At 48.4% G+C, this 22,423-nt stretch overlaps 2 protein-coding genes across 4 annotated transcripts in view; one reads left to right on the top strand and one right to left on the bottom strand.

Moving 5' to 3' along the window:
• Positions 1 to 17,417, bottom strand: part of ABCC6 (ATP binding cassette subfamily C member 6) — a 58,503-nt gene extending 41,086 nt beyond the window's left edge. The window contains exons 1-10 of the mRNA XM_089895398.1: positions 17,403 to 17,417; positions 16,940 to 17,161; positions 15,891 to 16,130; positions 14,320 to 14,445; positions 14,040 to 14,168; positions 10,820 to 10,945; positions 9,519 to 9,580; positions 6,785 to 6,916; positions 2,841 to 3,044; positions 338 to 515 (exon numbers count right to left, since the gene is read on the bottom strand). Coding sequence (XP_089751524.1) covers positions 338 to 515; positions 2,841 to 3,044; positions 6,785 to 6,916; positions 9,519 to 9,580; positions 10,820 to 10,945; positions 14,040 to 14,168; positions 14,320 to 14,445; positions 15,891 to 16,130; positions 16,940 to 17,161; positions 17,403 to 17,417 — 1,434 coding nt within the window. The remainder of the gene's footprint in view (positions 1 to 337; positions 516 to 2,840; positions 3,045 to 6,784; positions 6,917 to 9,518; positions 9,581 to 10,819; positions 10,946 to 14,039; positions 14,169 to 14,319; positions 14,446 to 15,890; positions 16,131 to 16,939; positions 17,162 to 17,402) is intronic.
• Positions 17,418 to 19,786: 2,369 nt separating this feature from the next.
• LOC111163482 (BOS complex subunit NOMO1) overlaps positions 19,787 to 22,423 on the top strand; it is a 52,515-nt gene continuing 49,878 nt past the window's right edge. For 2 of the 3 annotated variants that reach the window (XM_022552199.3, XM_089896099.1), the window contains exon 1: positions 19,788 to 20,005. In XM_022552199.3, coding sequence (XP_022407907.1) covers positions 19,841 to 20,005 — 165 coding nt within the window. In that variant the 5' untranslated portion in view covers positions 19,788 to 19,840. Of the gene's footprint in view, positions 20,006 to 22,423 lie in introns of all 3 variants that reach the window. The other variant, XM_089896100.1, reaches the window with a different exon arrangement.

Genomic DNA, 22,423 nt, shown 5'->3' with positions numbered 1-22,423 from the left:
AGTGCAAAGGCCCTGAGGTGGGAGATTGTTTGGCGTGCTTGAGGAACTGAAAGAAGACCTGTGGGGCTGGAGGAAAGTGAAAGAAGTGTGAAGGAAGTGTGTGATGTAATCAGATGGAAGAGGTCCCAGGGTCAGATCACGCAAGGCCTTATAGAAATAGCCGAGAAGGTGAGGGTGTAGTGTGAGCAACTATGAGTAACGTGATGAATGAGTGTGGTTTTAGGCACTGATGACGGTAACGGTTCAGGAACATTCCTCTTCTTGGCTGGAACATTTTTCTGTAAATTGGGACAGGATGGAGAGAGAGGAAAGGCCACGCCTCTCCCCTGGGGCTCACCTTTCTGTACACCAGGCCCGTGATGGCCATTCGCAGCCTCATCTGTAGCACCTTGAGTCTGTACATGTGCTGCTGCTCGAACAGTGTTTGCAGGCAGGCGGAGAGGAACATCAGCACGGCGAGGAGATAGCCCTTCCAGGCCGGGGTCTTGGGGTCACCAATAAACTCCAGGAAGAGGCTGGTGAGAAAGGGCACCCGTGGCTATTGCCTCTGCCTAAGCCTGGCCAGGTCTGGAGGACCAGAGACAGTATGGGGTTCTTTTTCGTTTTCTACAAAAATGGTTGCAATCATTTCCCCCACTGTCCACGCTCATTTTCAGCGTGACTTGCGTCTCCTCCAATCAACAGGTGAAGTTTTTACTCCCACCTGTTATGGGCTGAACTGTGTCCTCACAAAATGTATATGTTAAAGTCCTAACCCCCAGTACCTCAGAGTATGACTGTGTATTTGAAAATAGGACCTTTAAAGAGGGGATTTAGTTAAAATGAGGCCATTAGGATGGGCCTTAATCCAATACAACTGGTGTCCCTGTAAGAAGAGGAAATTTGGACACATAAGGAGACACCAGGGGTGCATGTGCTCAAAGGAAAGACCACGTGAGGACACAGCGAGAAGACAGCTGTCTGCAGGGCAAGGAGAGAAGCCTCAGAAGAAACAACATTGATCTTGGACATCTAGCCTCCAGTAATGTGAGGACAAAAACTTCTGTTGTTTAAATGGGACCTAATTAAACTTAAAAGCTTTTGCACAGGAAAGGAAACCATAAACAAAACGAAAAGACAACCTACAGAATGGGAGAAGATATTTGCAAACGATGTGACCGAGAAGGGATTAATCTCCAAAACATACAGACAGCTCATACGGCTCAATATCAAAAAAACAACCCAATCGAAAAATGGGCAGTAGATCTAAATAGACATTTCTTCAAAGAAGACATACAGATGGCCAAAACGCACATGAAAAGATGCTCAATATCGCTAATTATTAGAGAAATGCAAATCAAAACTATAATGAGGTATCACCTCACACCGGTCAGAATAGCCATCATCAGAAAGTCTTCAAATAATAAATGCTGGAGAGGGTGTGGAGAAAAGGGAACCCTCCTACACTGTTGGTGGGAATGTAAATTGGTGCAGCCACTACGGCGAACAGTATACAGAGGTTCCTTAAACAACTAAAATTAGAGTTGACCTATGATCCAGCAATCCCACTCCTGGGCATATATCTGGAGAAAACTCTAATTTGAAAGGAAACGTGCATCCCAGTGTTTACTGCAGCTCTATTTACAATAATAGCCAAGACATGGAAGCAACCTAAATGTCCACTGAATGGATAAAGAAGATGTGGTATAGATATACAATGGAATATTACTCAGCCATAAAAAGAATGAAATAGTGCCATTTGCAGCAACATGGATGGATCTAGAGATTATCATACTAAGTGAAGTAAGTCAGACAGAGAAAGACAAATATCATATGATATCACTTACATGTGGAATCTAAAAAAAATGATACAAATGAACTTATATACAAAACAGAAATACACCCAGAGACATAGAAGAGAAGCTCATGGTTACCAAAGGGAAAAGGGATGGGGATAAATTAGGAGTTTGGGATTAACATATATACACTACTATTATAAAATAGATAACCAACAAGGACCTACTGTATAGCACAGGGAACTATACTCAATATTTTGTAATAAGCTGTAAGGGAAAAGAACCTGAAAAAGAATATATTTACAATATAACTGAATCGTTTTGCTGTACAACTGAAACTAACACAACATTGTAAATCAACTGTACTTCAATAAGAAAAAGAAAAGAAAGAAAGAACAGTAGAAAAGATAAGCACCAGAAAAAAATTTCTGTTGTTTAAGTCACCCAGTTTGTAGTACTTTGCTATGGCAGCCCTAACAAACTAATATGCCACCTCTTGAATCTGGTCTGCCTGTGCAACCAGCTTTGGCCTCATGAGAAAATGCAACTTTTGCTTTGTCTTGGAACCCTGCCAAATGGCCCTGTGAACAGGCTGGAATCAACCTTTTGAGGATGAGAGACCACCGGAGCAGAGACAAGATGTCCCAGCTGGGACTGTCTTGGACTAGCCAGTCCCCAGCCAGCCCCACAGGTGACTGCAGACAGATGAGTGAACCCAGCCAAGAAAAGAAGAATCGCCCAGCTGAACCCAGCTTGAATTTGCTGACCCACAGGATCATGAGCTAAAGAAGTGGCTTTAAGCCCTTCACTTTTGAGGGGCTTTGTTGTATAGCAAAAGCAAACTGATACAGTCAGGCTAGAATTCACTCGTTTTCCCTCCTCCCCAAGGTCACTCACTTTCTCGTTTAATTGGTCCTTCCTGAGTATCCTTTTCACCCACCCTCAGTGCCCTGAGCACCAGAGGTCTAGGCAGAGGCAGAAGGAGGGCTGAAGGTCCCCTGGCCCTGGAAGGACACCGTTAAAGGGACCACCAGCCTCAGCGAGGCACCCAAGGCCTGGACCCACCTGAGGAGCTTGGGCACCGTGAACCTGAAGACATCACTGATGATGAGGCTGAGGGTCCCCAGGAGGAAGGTGGAGCGGCCCACCTGCCAGATGGCCCTCAGCAGTGGGCCCCTCTTGCCCCCTTGTTGCTGTAGAAGGGTCTCCGTCTCTGGGGTCTCCGCACCACAGTTTCCTTTCCTTTTAAATGCTGTCGCCTTGGTGTGCCTTAGGGGAGAGGAGAAATCAGCTCTGGGTCCTTGTAATAGACTGAATGTTTGGGTCTCCCCCACCCCCACCCCCTCCCCACCACCCAAATTCATGTTGAAACTAATCCCCAGTGTGATGGTATTAGAAGGTGAGACCTTTGGGAGGTGATTAGGTTATGCAGGCGCAGCCCTCATGAATGGGATTAGTGCCCTTATAAGAAAAAACCTAGAGAGTGCCCTCAGGTGTAACCCCATTTCATACATGAGGAAACTGAGGTTCAGAAGGTAAACTTGTCCAAGGGCATACAGCTGAGAAGTGTAAGAACTGGGATTTGATCCCAACCTTCAGAGCCCAGCACTTTTTTTTTTTTTTTTTCTTGCGGTACGCAGGCCTCTCACTGTTGTGGCCTCTCCCGTCGCGGAGCACAGGCTCCGGACGCGCAGGCCCAGTGGCCATGGCTCACGGGCCCAGCCGCTCCGCGGCATGTGGGATCTTCCCGGGCCGGGGCACGAACCCGTGTTCCCTGCATCGGCAGGCGGACTCTCAACCACCGCACCACCAGGGAAGCCCTGTTGGTTGCTTTTATTAGAACTGGGTGCAACTAGTCTCTTGGCCCAGTTTTAACAGATACGAGTTTCCTGTTGTCCAGCAAAGCAAACCGCCTAGCCCCACTCCACCTGAACGAGCTGAAGGATCAGTGGTGTGCCTGCGTCTCATTTTTCAGAGAGGTGGGTTGAGACCCCAGAAGTCAGCCTTTTTACCCCCAAGGCCCAGCCAGCAGTGTGAATACCCCTCCACCACAAGCCGGTCGTCCAGTCCCTCCCTCCCTCCCCCTCAAGAATACTCTCAGCATCTCCTCAGGATGGAGGGGAGGGACAAATCTCAGTATGCAGTCCAAAGGAAAAGTGGTATTTTTAGCACAAGAGGCTATAAGGAACCAGTCTTTACCACCCGGTTTGCTAAGAAATAAGCAAATGTTAATCTTCTACCCCTGTCTTGAAGCCTACCCCCGCCCCCCAGCCTCCCCTTCCGGTATTTGCAATTCAGCCATTTTTCTAACCCTGCGCTCACCTCTCTCCCTTGTCACCTCTGTAGCCCTGAAATGTGCTCTCCTTGGTGCCCACAATTTGCCTGGGGTCGGGCAGGGTCAGAGGCAAGGCCAGCATGGCGTCCGGGCCGTGCGCCTCGATGCCAAATGTTGGGTGCTTGTCCTGACTCGGCTGGTGCTGCACACCCACTGGGCTGGACGACCACTGGGCAAGTGCCAACCAGGGCCACCCCCACCTCCGGCCCCGCCCAAAGTGGGACCCAGGTGGGTAGACTTTTTGCTTGTATTTTCTTTTTACTTGTATTTCCCCCAGCACCTAGTTCAGCACCTGAATGCATAGGTGCTCAATAAATACTTGTCCAGTGAATGGGAAAAAACAGATGGAGTGATGTGTGCAAAGGGCCTACTGCTTGATATTAATAAAGATTTGTGGAAGGAAGGAAGGAGGGGAAGGAGGGAGGGAGGGAGGAAGGAAATGATTTGGTTTGGTTGATAGAACCTGGCCTTTGAGCAGGAAAACTGAGGTCCAAATGCCCTTCCCTCTGAGCCTCAGTGTTCCCATCCATAAAATGGGGTGGGTGAAGAGACCACTGGGAAAGCCTCTTTCCAGCTGGATGTTTTGCTCTGTTCTGTTCTAGCTGCTCACCCCAAAATTCTGAGTCACTGTGTTCAGCCTGCAGGCTTGGGAAAAAACTTCTTTCTTTCTAGCTGGTGTCACTTTCCATCAGGGCAGGTCTCTAGACTGGTGGCTGGTCTTTGGTCTGTGGCCCCAAAGCCATTTAGTGCAGGACCCAAAAATGACCACAGGCCAAGGCAGGAGGTGTGAGTGAGTGGCCAGATGTAAGCTGGGGGATATAAAAGGGAGTGGTGGCGACTGAAGCTCACATGCCCTGTTCAATGGGGAAGCTGCTACCCAGATCCACCCTCCTGTTGCCATGCAGGGATGTGGCCATTCTACTTTAAGAGAGGCCAAAATTCCAGATTTTCATGTGACATCTCCAACATTTTAAATGTTGGTGACTTATTAGAAAGCAAAACAAAGAAAAATCCTTAAACAACAAGACACCATGCTGGCCAAACACACCTGTGACCCTGACTTGGCCAGCAGACAGATTGGTCTGTGACCTCTTAAGATGACGTCCTCTCCCTTCCCCCAAAGGTTGCAAAATATTTTAGAAATAAAACCAAAGTTCTCTTGGTGCGTAATCAGTCAGCTTAGAAAATGCCTGAACCAGATCTGCCATCCTCCTCTCTTTCTGTCATTTGTTCACGGATCCTCAAACTCTTCTGGAGAATGTTTCTGTGTGCTATAGCTCTAACACTGGGTGACTATCATTCCCAGGCTGGCAGGGGAGGCGAGAGCTGGGAGAGGGTGGACAAGACCTCCAGGGTCCTTTTGAATCAATTCTGCCGCTCAAAACTCACTTAAGCTGTACTTAAACTCACAGTACAGCAAGATATGCCTGAGGTGAGAGTGAGAGCTGCTGTTTTGAGTTGCTCATATTACTTACCCCTTTTGGAAAACATACTCCCTTCCTTTGGGGAGCAGCTCCTCCCTGTGTGGCTCTGAAGGGACTGCCAATTATGGGGACTGCTCTCCAGCCCTGGGATTGGCCCCTGAGAGGCACAGGATTCAAGCCAGCCAATAAAAGGCTTTCCTTGGGATTTTCTATGTGGATGGTAGTAGGGGTAGCTGAGTTGGCATGATACAGGACAGGCGTTATGGAGAGACCAGTGCCCAGACAACAGCTGAGCTGAGAGATGGAGGGAAAGAATTTGGACACCATTCAAGTCCTGGATCCAGCCACACCTGAGGCCAGACCTACCTTCTCAGCTATGTGAGCCAGCAGACTCTGTCTCTCTCTGGCTCCTTCTAGTTTGTGGGATTTAGCCACCTATAACAACCACCACAAAGTCATAGAGTATGCAGGGGAACCCTGTAACTCTTCCCACAGAGCTACCTTTGTTTGTGCCCTGAAATACCTGGCTCCAGGGAGGTCAAGCGACTTGTCCAAGGTCATCCACCACTCGATGGCAGGACTACATTTAACCCAGGTTTAATTAATTCTATTGGAGAGCTTATTTCTCTAGACCAAAGTTTCACAAACCAGGTTCCTCAAGCTCTGAGCACTTCTCAGAAGTTTCCAGAGATGCCAGAGAGGGCAAGAGTGAGGCAGAGTGGGCAGGACTAGAAAAAGATTGAAATCCTCTGGATAACTGATATTGCTGGACCTTTTACCATTTTTAAGAAATTCGCTAAGTTCTTTTCTATGAATCATTTTTTTTTTATCTCCCACAAGCTATGAGCTAGGGCTAATGGCATCCCCCTTGAATAGATAAGAAAACTAAAGGCCAGGAAACTAATCACTCAGGTTAAGTAATAAGTGAGTAGTTGCCTGCATGTTATGGACCATACCTACCTCTCCACCCCCAGTCTTAAAATAGTCCTTCTGTTCCCTGCCTCCATCCCACCATCCAAGCTTCCTTCTGGGAGCCTGGAGAGGTTCCCCCTCTGTCAATATCCTTTTGGAACCTGCAAAGCACTCTGGGAGGAAAAGCATCTTGAGCCCGGCCTGCTAATGCTTAGTGAGGTCAGCTGACCGGGAGGGGACCGTGGTGGTGGAGCCTGGAGTAGGGGCATGGTTGTATTTGGGGTCGAGTGATTTGCTGACCGAGCTTTGGGCTGAGCTCCCATCTTCCACACACTCACCGCTGGGCTGCACTGCAGTTCCTTGTCCATTCCTTTTCAAGCTGGGAAACAAGTTCTTTTGAGGAGTTTTCTCTCCCAAGCGACCAGAGGTCTTTAGGTCCCAGCGGCCTCCAGTAGCCCCTCCAAACTAACCTGTAAAAGAGGATCACCAGAGCAAGCTCCTCCTGTGTCTGCCCCTGAAGGGTCCTGGCTTGGTAGCTGTGTGACCCTAGGTAAGTCACTTCACCTCTCTGCACCTCTGCTGGCCCCTCGGTACAAGGAAAGCAATTTACCTAACTGCACTAACACTGGGGGGCACTTCTCGGTCTACAAAGAACATCTCATTTAATTCTCACGTGAGCCTATACAGTAGATTACAATTGATCCATTTTACAGAAAAGAAAGAAAACAGAGGCTCAGGGAGATTAAGTGACTTAACCAAAGGTTGACATGTGACAGGGGAAATAAACCTCCCTAGGAGTCAGAAGTCCAGAGTTGAAAACTATTACTGTGGAGGAAACCTGAACTCCTCCCTCAGCTTTAAATGTACCCATTCTCCTCCTCGGTCACTGCTCCAGCCACCTGGCCTCAGGACCTTTGCACATGCACGTCACTCTGCTTAAAACTTTTTCCCTGCCGCTTCTTACTTGCCCTCCATCTCTGGCCTAGACGTTATTTCCTTAAAAGCCCACTTGATGACCCCTGACACCCAAGTCCAGGTAGATTCTCCCATTGCAAGATCCTCTAGTTTTCTGAGCTTTTTTTTTATAATGCTTGCTGCAATTATCATTATTTAATTTTTCAGTCTGATTGTTTATTTAGTCTTTCTCCTCCACTGGACAGTAAGCTCCATAGGGGCAAAGACAGTACTTGCCTTGATTCTCCCTCTTCTGTATCCTCACATCCTGGCTCAGGGCACAAGATGTGTCAAATAAAAATCACTACTTTTCAGCCCTGTGACCTTGGGCAAGTCACTGCCCAGCGATGGACCTCAATTTTCTCACCTTAAAATAAGAGTGTTTCCCATCACTTGGGACTGGTATATGAGATGACTGTAGTTGGTGCATTGTTGGAGGAGGTCATCGAGAGGATGTGACCACTTGTGGACCTGTGACCTGGACCCAGGCAATCTGAGGCTCCTCCCTCCCCTGTCCTTGGAATGTACATTCCGCCCACTGTCCTCACACTAGGAGCTACTTCAAGGATGCAGTAGTTAGGTGTTATACCATCTGGACGGTGTATGTGTCTGAACCCTGTTAAGGCCTCTCTGTAAACTGTTGAGATTTTGGTGGGCAGGTGTGGAGATCTACTTATATTGCGGCACTCAAGACAAGCCTCATATGTAAGTTCTCTTGCTTGTTAACCCTGCCTCCTACCGGTCTGGAGTGGCTGCCTCTTTCTTCCGTCTCTCCAAGCCTACCGTCTATTGGGGCCAGTTTTCAAACCAACACGCACGCACAAGAAATTAACGACTGCAGACTTCCACAGCAGGAGTGTTCTTATCTTTTTAGGTCTCTTTCATCTTTCTCACGACACCAAGGAGAAGGTCTTGTTTGGAGCTGGTCTTGAGCTCCTCTTTGAGACTTTCCAGTTCCCTTTTCTAATGCAGAGCAAACTCAGGCAAGCAACAGTTTGCATCCAGAAATTATTCACAATACTTGGTTTTCACTAAAATTTTGGTGTTTTACATGGCAAGGGATTCTAGATTTTTCTGATTTTGGTAGCGATAGAAAGTTTCCTTTTTAAAAGGTTATTAAAGTAGAAAAAGTGAGTTGATTCAAAGAAAATTCATTAAGTAAATAGAGTTTGAGCGATACCCCAATAAGGCAAAAAGCTTGAAGAATGGTCCATAAGTGCCTACATTTGGGAAACAGAGGGCTAGATTCTCTCTAGAGATGTTTAGCAGATTTCTATGCTCTTTTCACCAATTCCACACCCTCAGAGTATCCTATTCTTCATTTATTTAACAACCACTTTATATAATACTCATTATCGGCCACATCCTGTTCTAAGTGTTTCACAAACCTTATCTCATTTAATCCTCAAAACCCTATGAGGTAGATGCTATTATGATCCTCATTCTACTAGTGCAGCGACTGAGGCACAGAGAGGTTAAGTAGCTTGCCCAAGGTCACACAGCCAGGAAGTGGTGGGGCTGGGATTCAAATCTGGTTGTGACTGTGATCTGACTGTGGTGTGGTCAGGAGAGGGCCCAGTAGGTGGGTGCATCCTCAGTACCTGGTGTGCTGACCCTGGGGAAAAATCTGTCTTCTCCACCAGCCTGGAAGCCTCTAGTGAATAAAGAATTGGTGTCTTACATCCTCATCCTCGGTGCTTAGCACATAATAGGTGCTTATTAAATGTTGGTGGAATGACTAGATAGATAGAGATATGATTTTATTGAGTGCCTTCCATGTACAGGCACTAAGCACTTTACATTTAATGAAGGCAGTGATGTTCCCATTTTACAGAGGGGAAAACTGAGACTCCAAATGCTTGTGATATGGCCATCTAAGAGACAGAGCCAGGATTCAAACTCAGATCTCACCCCAGTGAGTGAGTGGGAATGGGATGTGGATGGTGGACACACTAAAATCTGAGAAGGAAGCATGGAGTCTGGGATGGAGAAAGCCAGGCTGACCTTGGTAGGCTTCGGAGGAAACCTCCTGGGGGAAAAGCTGTGATGACAAATAAGAGGAGCAAATGCAGGTGGGTGGGAGCACCACCCCAGCCCCTTCCCTGCTACTTTACTTACCCAGAAACCCACCAGAACATGGCCTTGGAGGGGAAGGAGGCCCCAGCCTTTGGACATGGATTCTGCAAAGACAAATGATTTAGAAGGGGAAGGACTTGGTCTCATAATCCATGGCCAGTATGTGGTAAGGAGAACCAAGGGCAGGAAGACAGAATGAACTGACCATGAGCTTAATACTGAAAGCACATACTGAGATGTCCTGCCTACTTATCTACAGTAGATACCAAAGGGCATGGTGCTTCCTAGCAGGCAAGGCAAAAAAGGGATTCGGCCACAGGACTGAAAGTGCCTACAAGGTAAGAACGAACAGTTGCTCAGAACAACTTTAATAATACTGAGACCAAGAAGTTCTCAAAGCAAGGACCATGCATGACACAGACAAGAATGTCCTCAACAATATCCTTCAGTGAATGTGGGAAGGAGGTGAAGAGGAAGTGAGATTTTACCAGCAGCTCCAGGAAGACTGCACAGATTACACTCTTCACCAGTAGGGCATGAGAGTGCCCATTTTACCACATCTTTGCCATCGCAGCTTGTTACCAATTTTTAATTTTTTTCCTGCTACTCTCATTGGAAAAAGTCCTATTACAGTTTTAACTTAATTATTCAAATCGTTGAGCATCCTTTTAGATGATTTCTCAGCTCAGCTGTCTTTTTCTCAGAGAATTCTTTCCTGATTTCACAGACTTATTCAGTGTTACCTGTTGTAAACTCTCATAGACCATGGACTTCTCCTGCAGAGCATTTCTATTGGGCAAGTCACTTTAATCTTGAATCTTTACAACCAGTCCCAGTTGCAGTTTTCCACACGTTTGTGTATTGTGTGATTAATGTCTAGTTCCCCTACTTGGGTGTTAGCTGCATGAGGACAGAGACATCGCTTGTTTACCATAGATCCTCAGTACCGAGCTGGGGCATAGAGCATGTTGGCAAACTGCAGCGCCCAGGCCAAATCCGGCCCACTGCCTGTCTCTGTGAATAACATTTTATTGGAACACAGCCATGCTCCTTTGTTGACACAGTGTCTGTGTCTGCTTTTGTGCTATGAAAGCAGGCTTGAGTAGTTGCCATACAGACACTATATGGCCCACAAAGCCTAAAATATTCTCTATCTTGGACAGAAAGAGTTGGCCAACCCATGGAATAGAGTGGACATGTAATATGCTTTTGGCTGAATGAATAAAAAAATTAAAGGCCTGTACTCTAGTTTAACTTCCTTCCATCACTTGGGGGGGGGCTGAGATGGAACAGAAGAGGAACAGGGACAAGCAAGGCACTGGGTTGGAGGTGTGGTGACTTACAGGCTGCGGGGGACTTTTAGGGAAGAAGGGGGGTTGATCGGCGAAGCAAGACAGCACAAACTCTGCCACCACCAGAGACAAGTACAGGTAGGTTGACAGGTGGCGGAAGGGGTCACTCTGGAAATCCTGTGGGAGAGAAAGCAGAAGACCCGCTGAGTCTGAGCGCTTGAGGAACGGAGACTGGGGAGGGTGTGGGGAAGGGGGAAGGGGTGGAGGCTGAACGGCGTTTCTGATGCTGGGAGCAGTGACCAGGCAGGGGGCCGGCGCCGCCAGTTTTGAAAGTCAGAACCCCCAGCGTTCCTGGCCTTCTCCAAAACACCTGGCTTATGCATATTCTGTCCATACAAATGGCAGGTGGGGTGTTTGCCCTTAGCCAGGTGACAACTGGCTTTAGGCACCGGGGCATGAGTTGAAGGGACACTTTGACTTTCTCCTTGTGCAATAAAGGACCCCCTTCCCCTCCCCCCACAATCTCCGGTCCCACTCCCTTGTGGCTAGTGTTCTCTGGTTTAAGAAGGGAGCTAGTTTCATGGAGCATTTACTCTGCCTCGGGCACATGCTGGAGTCTTTACATGCACTGTCTCATCAAGTTCCTCCCGACCCTGACCCCAGCTGGGGTTTACCTGCTCTGTGTTACTCGTTGGGAAACCAAAGCTCAGGGGAGTGATAGCACCTTGATCAAGGTCACACAGATGATCTGATCTAGATCATGAGCTTTTGCTGCCGTGCCACGGTTGCTTTCGCATCCCTTGCCCCTTCTGGCCAGAGGACCCTAATTTTTTTTCCCATGCTCAGGTATGGGGTTTATGCAGAACTGATTCCATCCCAGGGGGTGGGCAGGTGATGGAGGCCTGACTAATGAGTACCATCTAGTCCCCTGGCTACTGATGGAACATAAGTCTGAAGCAATTGGGGCTCTTCTTGCCATCCCACTGGAAAATGAAGCAGAACCAAGGGACAGAGAGAAATGGAGATCTGGTGGTGTTATCTAAATGTGTGGACCCTCTATGCCTGGCAGGTCCCACGTCTATGAGCTAATAGATTCCCTTGGACTTTTTTGCTTAAGCTAGTGTGAGTTGAGTTTTTGTGGCTTAAAACAAGAGCCCTAGCTTCAAATCACAATTTTTCTACTAAATTTTTATACTTCTTTGTTTTTATTTTTGTTTTTTGGGGGCAGATAGTAGACAGTTTGATATTCCAACTACATTATTCCCCATAGTGTCATTTTTACCATCGTTTCTACTGCAAAGTTTGTTCTGAATTTGGGTGAGATGGACTTGGCTCTGCAGACCTGAGCTGCATGACCTTGAGGAAGTCACTCACTTCTCTCAGCCTTAGTCTCCTCATCTTTAAAACAGGACGATTAGAGTCTTCACTGGATTCCTGATGTCAAGTGCTTGCCACAGGGCCTGGCACATGGAGCTCCAGAGCATAGGTGGTCCCAATAGTATTATTTCTATGCTGTGTCCCAAACAGCTAACTGATAAGTCAACTGTGGAAACCCATCCTTTCATAAATCAGTGGATGGCCTGTGGAATTTTCCCATTAGTTACAAAAATTGCTTTGTAAAGAAATCTGTCCTTAAGGACAGAAGGTGTTTCTCTGCCTTCTACTTTTTTTTTTTTCTTTTTGCGGTACGTGGGCCTTTCACTGTTGTGACCTCTCCCGTTGCGGAGCACAGGCTCCGGACGCGCAGGCTCAGCGGCCATGGCTCACAGGCCCAGCCGCTCCGCGGCATAGTGGGATCTTCCCGGACCGGGGCACGAACCCGTGTCCCCTGCATCGGCAGGCGGACTCTCAACCACTGTGCCACCAGGGAAGCCCTCTGCCTTCTATTTTTACGAGCAGGACAGAGTAACCATTTGGCTCTTGAAATGATGACCAGCAGCCTCTGATTGGTTTCCTTATCCGACGTCCTGGGTGAGTGCGCCAGCTATGCAAGTGGTTGTCAACTGGGGAGATTTTGCCCCCAGGGGACATTTGCCATTGTCTGTAGACACAGGTTACCATAATGGGGTGGTACTACTGGCATCTAGTGGGTGGAGGCCAGGGATGCTGTGCAACATCCTACAGTGCACAGGACACCTCCCCCCCGCCCCCACCCAAAAGAGAATTACGTAAAGGGTGCTGAGGTTGAGAAACACTTGTTGAGGTTATATATTTTTCTCTGTGCAGATCATGCCCCCTAACATGGAAACGCTGCCTCCCAGGTAGGGAAACAAATATGGGTGAGTGTGCAAAATGAGTGTGTAAATATGGGTGCATGGGAGCACGGATGAGGGTGAGAATAGGTGAGAATGAGGGGAAACGTGCAGGTACATGGAGTCAGAGTGAGTGCAGGTGTGTGCTGGAGGAGGCCATCCAGAGGTCGTGACCGCTGGCTGACCTGTGAGCTGGACCCAGCAATTGGAGGCTCCTCCTCCCTCCCCTGTCCTTGAAATGTGCATTGTGGCCACACTGTTCCTGCACTAGGAACTACTTCAAGGATGCAGCCTTTCCTTGAAAGAGCAATGTGTTGATGAGACCCTCTGGACAGTACATGTGACTGAACCCTGTTAAATCTTCTATAAACTGTTAAGATTCTGGCAGGTGGGTGCAGAGATGAACTTCTCTTGCATCACCCAAGACAAGCCTCGTAGGTAAGTTCCCTTGCTTGTTAAAATCGTCACCTACTGATCTGCAGTGGCTGCCTCTTTCTTTGGTCTCTCCTGGCCCTCCGTGTATGGGCCGGTTTCTAATTTCACCCAGGAACCCCTGAGGTTTCAAACCAACAGTGTTTCAGTGCCTACGCAGTGTGTGTGAGTGTGTGCATGTGGGACATTTGTGCCTGAGTCCTGTAGGAGCTTGAAGGCATAGCCACACCTGGGTGGCAGTAAGTGTGAGTGGACGTGTGCAGGCGAGTGTGTGTGTGTCTGTGTGTTTGTGTGTGATGTTTCAGAGTCTGTGGTTGTGTGATGCGTGAATGGGTTCATACAAGTGTGTGCAAGTGAAGTGTGTGACTTGAGTGTGTAAGACAATGGGAATTTGTGTTGCTAAAAAGGTATGGGATGATGGGAACTTCGATGTGAAATGTGTTTGTGTGTCACTTGAGTTTAAGCACTTGTGGTGTGTGTGTCTCTGTGTAGAGAGTAAGCCATGGGTGGAAAGGTGAGGAGGAAGGATGGGACCCAAGGCCTGAAACTGCCCTACTGGTTCCCAGGTGGCCCAGGCCCCCACTTACCCCTTGCGAGGCCTGCTGGGTGGTGCTGGTGGCTGGGAAGAGAAAGCAGAGCAGCCAGTACCCAAAGAGCACCCCGGACGCCTGGACCCCCTTCTTCCTCTCAGCGTGGATCAGGAACACGGCGAAGCTCTGGACCAGAGTCAGGTGGGAGGTGGACAGAGGCAGGGAAGGGTGGGGGAAGAGAGGGTAGGGAAGGAGCCCCGCTCTGCCCCATGCCCTCCACCAGGGCACGAAAAGCAGCAGCTAGGGACAAGCCAGCAGGTCTGGGGATGCCATTTACCATTGTGGTGAGCCACACGGTGGGGTGTATGAGGAACTCCAGGGCCTGGGGTGTTCCCTGCTGGATTCTCCAAAGAGTCACAGACACGCTGGAGGTGCACAGGATTATGAGGGCGAAGCCAAGCACCTGGGGAAACAAATCTGGATAAGGCTGGTGGGAGGCTGGGAAGAAAGATGGCGGCCAACTGGACAGTTGACCCCACATCCAATTGGACAGTGGCTCTGGATGGGGCACTGTAACTTACCAATGTGATCATTAAACAGTGCTGACGTGAAAGAAAAAGTTGTAAGGGGTGATGCAGTTCAATCTTGACCTGTAACTGTCATATAAATAATGCACCACAAGGGCCCAAGCCAACTCGGTGGTTTCCAAAATGCCAGCGGTGCTCCCATAATGCACGGGAGGATGCTTTAGGGATGAAGTAACAGCATGAAATGAAATTTACTCTCTAGGTGAAAAAGTTATACCCTCTTTAAGTCTCTTTCCCTCCCTACTATTAAATCAAGGAGGAACTCTCTGTTGGGACTGATATGTCTCCAGGCCTGCTCTAAGACACATTGGCCTCTCTTTTGAACAAGAGAAATCAAGAAAGTGGGCAGACCTGGGCACACTGGAGAAACTATTGAACATTTCAGTTAGTCTCAAGCAGGGGTCAAACTACCACCTGCAGGCTGAGTTTGGCCTCCTGCCTGTTTTTGTATCACCTCTGAGCTAAGAATGGTTTTGACATTTTTCAATCATTGAACAAGACTTTAAAAAGTCTAATATGTCATGACATGTGAAAATTATATGAAATGCAAATTTTAGTGACTATAAATAAACTTTTATTGAAACACGGTCACATCTATTTGTTTACTGTTGTCTGTGGCTGCTTTCCCGCTGCAAGAACAGAATTGAGTAGTGGGGACAGAGACCACATGATCCTCAAAGCCTCAGACATGTACTACCTGGCCCTTTAAGGAAGAGTGTGCCAACCCTGGATAGGTGGTGGGCAACAGGTCAAAAATTTACAAGGTGGTATGGGAATAAATGAACCTTGGAGGGCATTCTTGTAGAAGTCTGGAAAACGGGAGGATGAGCAGAAAAGCTCACACTTGCAATGCCAGTGTTTTTCTAACACTGTCAAATAAATACATAACAATTTTAAGAACTGTTCTTTAGTACCGCCAGTGGGGAAACACAAAAATCAAGGCATAGCTGTTAAACATTTGAAAGGTTCATCCTAGCATGGCCCTAGAATCACCTTGTGTATCCCAGGAGTGTACACTGCACACTTTGGGGAATGCTGGGCTGTGATGGCCATAAACTGGATGTGTGGGTGTCCGGGGGTGTGTTTGTGGATATATGGTTTTTATTATTACCAGATCTGTTTGGGAGAATCTATTCCACTGAGTTTCCCTCTGTAGCCTCTGGGGTATTGCTCTGTTTGATTAACAGGGTCCCTTCTTGTCCCCACGCTGTGTGCTCCCTGATAGAAGAAGTGTCTACTTTGGGGTCTCTGCCAGGTTCCAGCCTGTTTCCCCCGACCCCCTACCATTGTCTGGTTACAGGCTCCCAGGGGCAGTGGCTACCATTTTGGCCTTGAAGAGGCGGGACATCTGGAGGTAGCCCTTGTCATGGCGGTGGATGTAGAGGAGGTGGATGGGGCCAAGGACCCAGAGGTACATGGGGGGCACCCAGACCCCTGCCGTTTTCAGGAAGCACAGGCTCAGCAGGCGGTCAGCGGCGGGCTGGGGCTCCGTCTGGTTCCAGACCTGAGGGAACACCAGGGAGACTCTTATGATGGTACAACGCAGGGATCCCAAACTCACCTGCTTAGGGGGCCAGGCAACTCTTTGGACCCCTAACATTTACATGAAAATGTGCTAAGCACTCTTTATAGAGTGCTTCATAATTCTCAACTTCTTTAGCCCTAACCCCAATCTTATGAAGTAGATGCAGTCATACTGATTTTGAGGCAGCTGAGGCCCAGAGAGGCTGAGTAAGTTGGTTGATGTCACCCAGTTGGACAGTGGTGGTGCTGGGATCTGAACCAAGGCAGTCCGGTCCTAGAATCTGGGAGACCTGGGCTCTCTGATGAGTGTTGGGCACAGACTTATAACCACTGTAGGAGGTGGGTATTACTGTCCCCATTTCATAGACCAGAAACTGAGGCACGGGCTTGGGGGGTAGGGGAACAGACTCCTTCGGGCTCACACAAATAGGAAGTGGCAGAGCTGAGTCCATGCTGGCCTGTCTGAGCCCGAAGCTTGTTCTACTGGAGATCGCCATCTGTAATTCTTAACTCAGACCTTCTGCTGGCCTTTCCTTATCTGAGAAGTGTGAATGTGAGTTTAGAAGACGCTGCTTTAATTCTCCCCCTACTGCATCACTGCCACCCTCCCACTAAAACCCTTTGATGAGACAGGAACCAGAGAGGGGTGGGGGGTGGGGTCTTGTAGGCCCCTTTAACAGGGCTGGGTTCTTCGGGGGACCAGCTTGGTTAAGGGAGTCGCCCCGCCCTGCGGTTAGACTGGCAGGTCTCTTCCCCTCCCGGCCAGGAGTTTGGAGGTCTCTCCTCCCCTGCCCAAGAGATCTCTCGAGCCCGAAAAGGAGAGTGGGACGGGATGGAGACACTCACCTCCGGGCCCGCGCAGGGCTCGCCAGGCGCGGCCATCGGGCGCCGTGCGTCCGTCAGTCCGTCTGTCAGACTGTTGGTGGGTCCCTGGACAGCTTCTTTGGCCGCGCTCCGTCGTACAAGGGGCGGGGATTCGAGCGCCGGGATTGCGAGGCCCCGGGCAAGGTCCGGCCGCGCGGCGGGGGTGGGGCGCGAAGGGGGGAAAGGAGGCGAGGTGGAGGGGCGCTAAGGGAGGCCCCAGCAGGCAGCGGGGGAGGGGTTCCCGGAGCCCCAGAAAGCGCAGCGGCATCCCCATATGACCCCCCTTCCCCCTGGAACAAATGTCATCGCAAGCTTCCCGAATACTGTGGACCAACAATTCCAGGAATTTATCCTGATAAGTGAACCCAACAGGTGTGCACATGTCCAACAACCGGCACGGGGGATGGGGTCACCGCCTGGTTAGTTAGAGCCGCAGTCTCCTCACCTGTGGGATGGACATTGTCTGCCTCTACGGTGGGGGGAAGGTTTTAAGATGACTAACAAAGCGTCTAGCACAGTGCCAGGCACACAGTAAACGCGCAAGCGGAGTTAGCTCTTATTAGCATTAGTAGTATTATTTCATCCCTAGGTTACTAAGCTGTGGTTCAAAGCGCCATTGCAGAAATATATTTAATACGGAAATATGGTTGCTGAATGCTAAGTGAAAAAAAGAGATTATAATACAAAATAGCCTGTGATATGTTTCCAAAGGAAAAAAGTATATGCTTAAGTTGGGGAAAGTGGGGAAGGAAGTCAAGTCATTTACCTTCTTCTTCTGGGTCTTAAAGCAAGGTGTGTCCCCAGCCACGAGTTCTTTTGAGAGATGACTCTATGTAACATATATGCATAGATGAAAAGATGGAAATGCTCTAAAGCAGTGGTCATGGGAATCCTAATTTTTCTTTTTCCTTGCTTTCCCTTTTCTACTTTCTTTCCTTCTGCAATGAGCATGTATTCCTTTCAAGATAGGAAGGAAAGACTCAGCTTTTTCAGACCGACAAGCACAGGTGCTCAGTTTGAGTGAAGAATTCAAATCCTTTGCGCTCTCCATGCTGCCCTGTTACTTCTTGTCTTCTTTTTCGCGCCTCCGGCAGGGCTTCCACAGCATGGGTTCCCTGGCCTTTTCCCCTTTCCTTTTCTGAGTTTCTCCAGCCCTGGTCTGGGGCCTAGGCAGTATGCCTTCAGCTGTCCTCCTGCCTGGGAGTTCTGGAAGAGCAGGGACACAGAAACTCAAGGATCTGTCTTGAGGCTGAGTGTGGATGGTCTGCTGTTTACATTCAGATCACGTCTGTTTATTTGAGGTGGTTTTGGTGGAGGCTGACGGAAATTATGGGGAGGCTTGAGCCTCCTCTCCCTGAAACCCCTGCTGCAGTTGGCATTGCCACAGTCCTAGTGCTTTATTTCTTTGTATACCTGAAGATGAATTTGAGGGGAATGGTGAAAGTTTGAGGGAGAATGGTTAGGAAGGCAGGAAGAACACAGAGGAAATCAGCAGGTGAGCCAAGAACAGAACTCGGGCATCCCAAAGCCTGCTTTCCAGCTCTCTGAACAACACATGGCTGTGTGCCGAGCCCTAGATAAGTCCCTTTCCCTCTCTGGGCCTCGGTTTACCATTCTGTAAGATAAGAGGATTCCATAGGCCAGCATTTCCTAATCGATGGCTTTCACCCGCCTGGTGATTTGCTAAGACAAACCAGGGATTTATGTTAGGGACAGTAAAGGGCATCTGTTTCCATTGTAATGATAAATAATGAACCTCAGAAAATAAAACCATTATTTAAATAGTTTCTCTTTATAATTGAACAGTTGAGAATCTCACTGTATTTGTAGTGAGAATGTAGAGTGAGAAGCAGAAATCTGATGCGCTCATGATTGAAATCCTCAGTGGGTGTATCGTTGCATTGTAGCCAATGTGAAGGTTTTGACGATTGTGTAGTTTAAAATCATTGTGATTCATAATTGTATTATATTGCTTGAGTTTTAGCCACAATGGCAAATTTCAGTGGGAAATCTTCTCTCTTACCTCATCATTTAGAAACAAAGTATTAAAAACTATCAAAATAAAGCACTTGATGTTTTCAGGAGTAAAATGGAAGACTTTCAAATATCAGGTCAGAAAAGCAATTTTTGTCTATTTTGATGTGGTGACTTGTAGTTCATCTACACTATGTTATATACTCAGTCTTAGGACAAAATATAACGTGCTGATTTTTGAACTTATTTGCAGACAAATCATGCATCGTCTCACGGAGCTAGTTCAAAGTAAATCAAACTGCATGCGTCTCTTGCTTACTGGGGGAAACCCTCAAAGTTTGTTTCTATACAAATGTTACTAGAGCTGGGATTAAATAAAATTTAAATACCTTTTAACTATTATGCTGAACTTAAATGACATGTTTTTCTTTAAAAAAAAAAAACTAATTCATCATTTATCACGGAAAAATACATCAGTTGACACAAATCCCTAAAAGGGGTTTGAGATTATACTTGTGAAATTTACGGTCAAAAAGATTTGGGAAAGTTGTTGGATACTTCGATCAACAGTCTCTCGTCCTTTCCAGTTTCAGTGCTACTGAATTCCAAAGTAGGGTTTAGCTTTGTAGTTTATGACTGTATACACACACGTTGCAACTGCACCTGCCAGACGGTGCGCGGAGTCCTCCAGGCCTCCAGAGGGCACAAATGGTCTCGTTTTGTTGCTGAGCATGCGCCATAATTCTTTTGCCTGGGGGAGTGGGCGTGGGGCCGGATCGCGCACGCGCGGCCGAGTCGGGGCGGGGACTGGGCTGTCAGCCGCCAGCGAAGGAGGAAGCCGCGGTCCGCGTGCGGCTTGGGGGGCGGGACCTGGAGGCCTGCGGAGGGTCTGGCAGCAGAGGCAGGGCCATGCGGGAGCGCCGGGGCGTGAGGCCGCCGGGGTCGGTGGTGGTGGTCGCCACCGTGGTGCTGCTGCTGAGCGGCGTGGGGCCGGCGCGCGGCTCCGAGGACATCGTGGTGGGCTGCGGGGGCTTCGTCAAGTCGGACGTGGAGATCAACTACTCGCTCATTGAGGTGAGCGCCCGCCCCGCGGCCCGGAGCTCGCTGTGTGACCCCGGGCCAATCGCTCAACCTCTCTGAGCCGCGGTGGCCTCGCCTCTGACACCAGGCAGTTGCCACCAGCCCCCCACTCTGGGAGTCCTTTCCTTTTTAAAGGCGCCGCTCTCCGCGGGTCTCCACTATCTCCTCCCCAGTCGCTCTGGAGTGGGGGTTCTTATCTTGGGGTCAGCTACGGAGTGGGGGTGGGATCGGGGCCCCGAAGGTATGTGCACATGGGTGTGAGGGACATTTTTGGTGACGATGGTGGTGGTCTAAAACTTTTATTAGGTCACGCAAAACTAAGGATCCTGCAAATCAAGACCCCAGATTCTTCAAAACCTAAACTGCAGATCCCCAGAATCCAGGCCCCAGATCTCTTAAAACCCAGTCTCAGCAGGACCCAGACCCCTTAGGACTGATACCCCAGATGCTCAAACTCCCAGGAACCCAGACCTCCTGAAACTCAGATTTCTGAAACCTATATTCCAGAACCTAGAGACAGCAAGTCTTACCCACACAACAGAGAGTCCCTGCAAAGTTCTAATCCACTGCTCCTCCAACCACCCTGGGGAGCTTTTAAAGAGCATGGATTCCCATCCCAGAGATCCTGACCCAGTAGATCTCTCTTGGCATCTCTGGGGCTGGGAAACTGTATTTTTAATTTCCCTGGTTTCCCCCATGGGACCCCTTTTCCTCTGAAAATGGAGAGTTGTCAGCTGCCTGTACTGGGTAGTTATTGGAATTACGCTAGAGATTTGTGCAGAAGTCTTTTTATTAAGTTGCAAAGTCTTGTTCAGTTAGATGGTTATTAGCCTAGTGGAATTATGACCTAGAAAGCTTGTGAGAAGAAGGGAGATAGATAGAGGTAGGGGTAGAAAGTCACTTGCAGGACAGATGGGAAGGGACCCGAGGGAGGGCTGGCCTCTGTTTTAGGAGGTTACTGATGATGGGGCAGAAAAGGGAATTTGAGAGAGAAAAAAGGAAGTGGCTGAAAAAGAGAAGGGGGAGGGGACTAAGACCCCAAAGGCTGTCTGTCTGAAAGCACAGTGAGCTGCTGCTGTGCTGGTAGCTGGATGGCTACAAGGGTTGGACCATTGTGTTCTACAAAGTAGGTTACTGATGATTGGGGGAGGGGTAGGAAGTAGATTCCCATCCCACTAGCTCTTTGACCTGGCCTTGCTCCAAGCCCCAATTTTTATTCCTGTAAGATGGTGTTGGGTGAGAGGCAGCAGAACCCAGCATCATGTATTTTCTAAAGAAGTTAATCAATCGTCACCTTCAAGACGATTGGTCTTAAGAAGTCAGGCGTTTAATGAATCTACCCACTGACAGTGGCAGGGCTCCTAGGATCTCTGGGTGCCCATGCCACCTCCTGGGTTGTGGGCACAGGACATTCCAGAAGCTGCCTGGAAAGGCTCTGCAACTTGTAGTTTCCTGGGGCTCCAGGAGGAAAGTGAAGGCAGTAAGGGACACTCCCACCCCACACACTAATAGTGACCTTGAGAGCAGAGGGCAGGTTTTGTGACCTGGTATGAAATGTGTTCCCTGAGCCCTAGGGCTGCCTGTCCAGGTGGTCTGAGACACTCATTCTTTCTTAATTTCCAATTGTGAAATGAGGTGTTTCATACGTGTAATGTATATTGCCATTCTGTGCCCTGACCTGTGCTTTATGAAAGAAATGTAAGTAGGATATTTCACAATCATTTCTTGATTGTGTTTTCTGTGTCCCAGTAAAACTACCTTCACTCTTCTCCAGCTCTCTTCCCTTCTGGGTGTTTTTCCATCATATTCATTCAGTCAGTAACTGTTGAGTGAGCCCCGGCATGTGCAGAAGCCTTGTGTCTGGTGGGGATATTCAGTTCAGTGAACAGAGCAGACAGAAATCCCTAAAAAAGAAAAACTATATTGGTTGCTAATTCTTTAACAATCAGGAGATTTCACATTAAAAACTGCATTCCTGATTTCTCTGGAAAACCAGCTGATCTTTGGGCTGCAAAACTTGGCTTGGGTTAAGTAGCGATCTGTCTCTCTTTAGGTGAATGCCCCTTGATAGGACTTCCATGGCCCCTCTGGACAGCTGAATTTTCAGTCCCTGCTTTCAGTGCATGCATCTGAATTTCTTTATGGCCTGTGAACAAGTTTGAGTATTTATTGAGTACTTACACTAAATAAGACACTGACCCAGGCGCCATGGAATGTAAGCCGTGGTCACCGCCCATGGGGAGCCTGCAGTCTGTACGTAATTTCACTGTGTTCCTTTCCTAAGTGCGCGCGTTCTGAGTCTGCTGCTTTATACATCTTCTTAGCTGGTGTGACCCAATTCTGCTATCATAGTTACAGATTATTAACAATTAAAAGTTTCTAGATGGATGTTACTCCAAGCATTGGGACTCT

Source organism: Delphinapterus leucas, chromosome 15 (genome assembly GCF_059928025.1).
Source record: "Delphinapterus leucas isolate spDelLeu-1000000601 "Yukka" chromosome 15, BTC_Dleu_Yukka2, whole genome shotgun sequence".
NCBI classification, from domain to species: Eukaryota; Metazoa; Chordata; class Mammalia; order Artiodactyla; family Monodontidae; genus Delphinapterus; species Delphinapterus leucas.
Note: the sequence above shows the minus strand (reverse complement) of the source record. Positions and strands in the feature narration are given on the sequence as shown.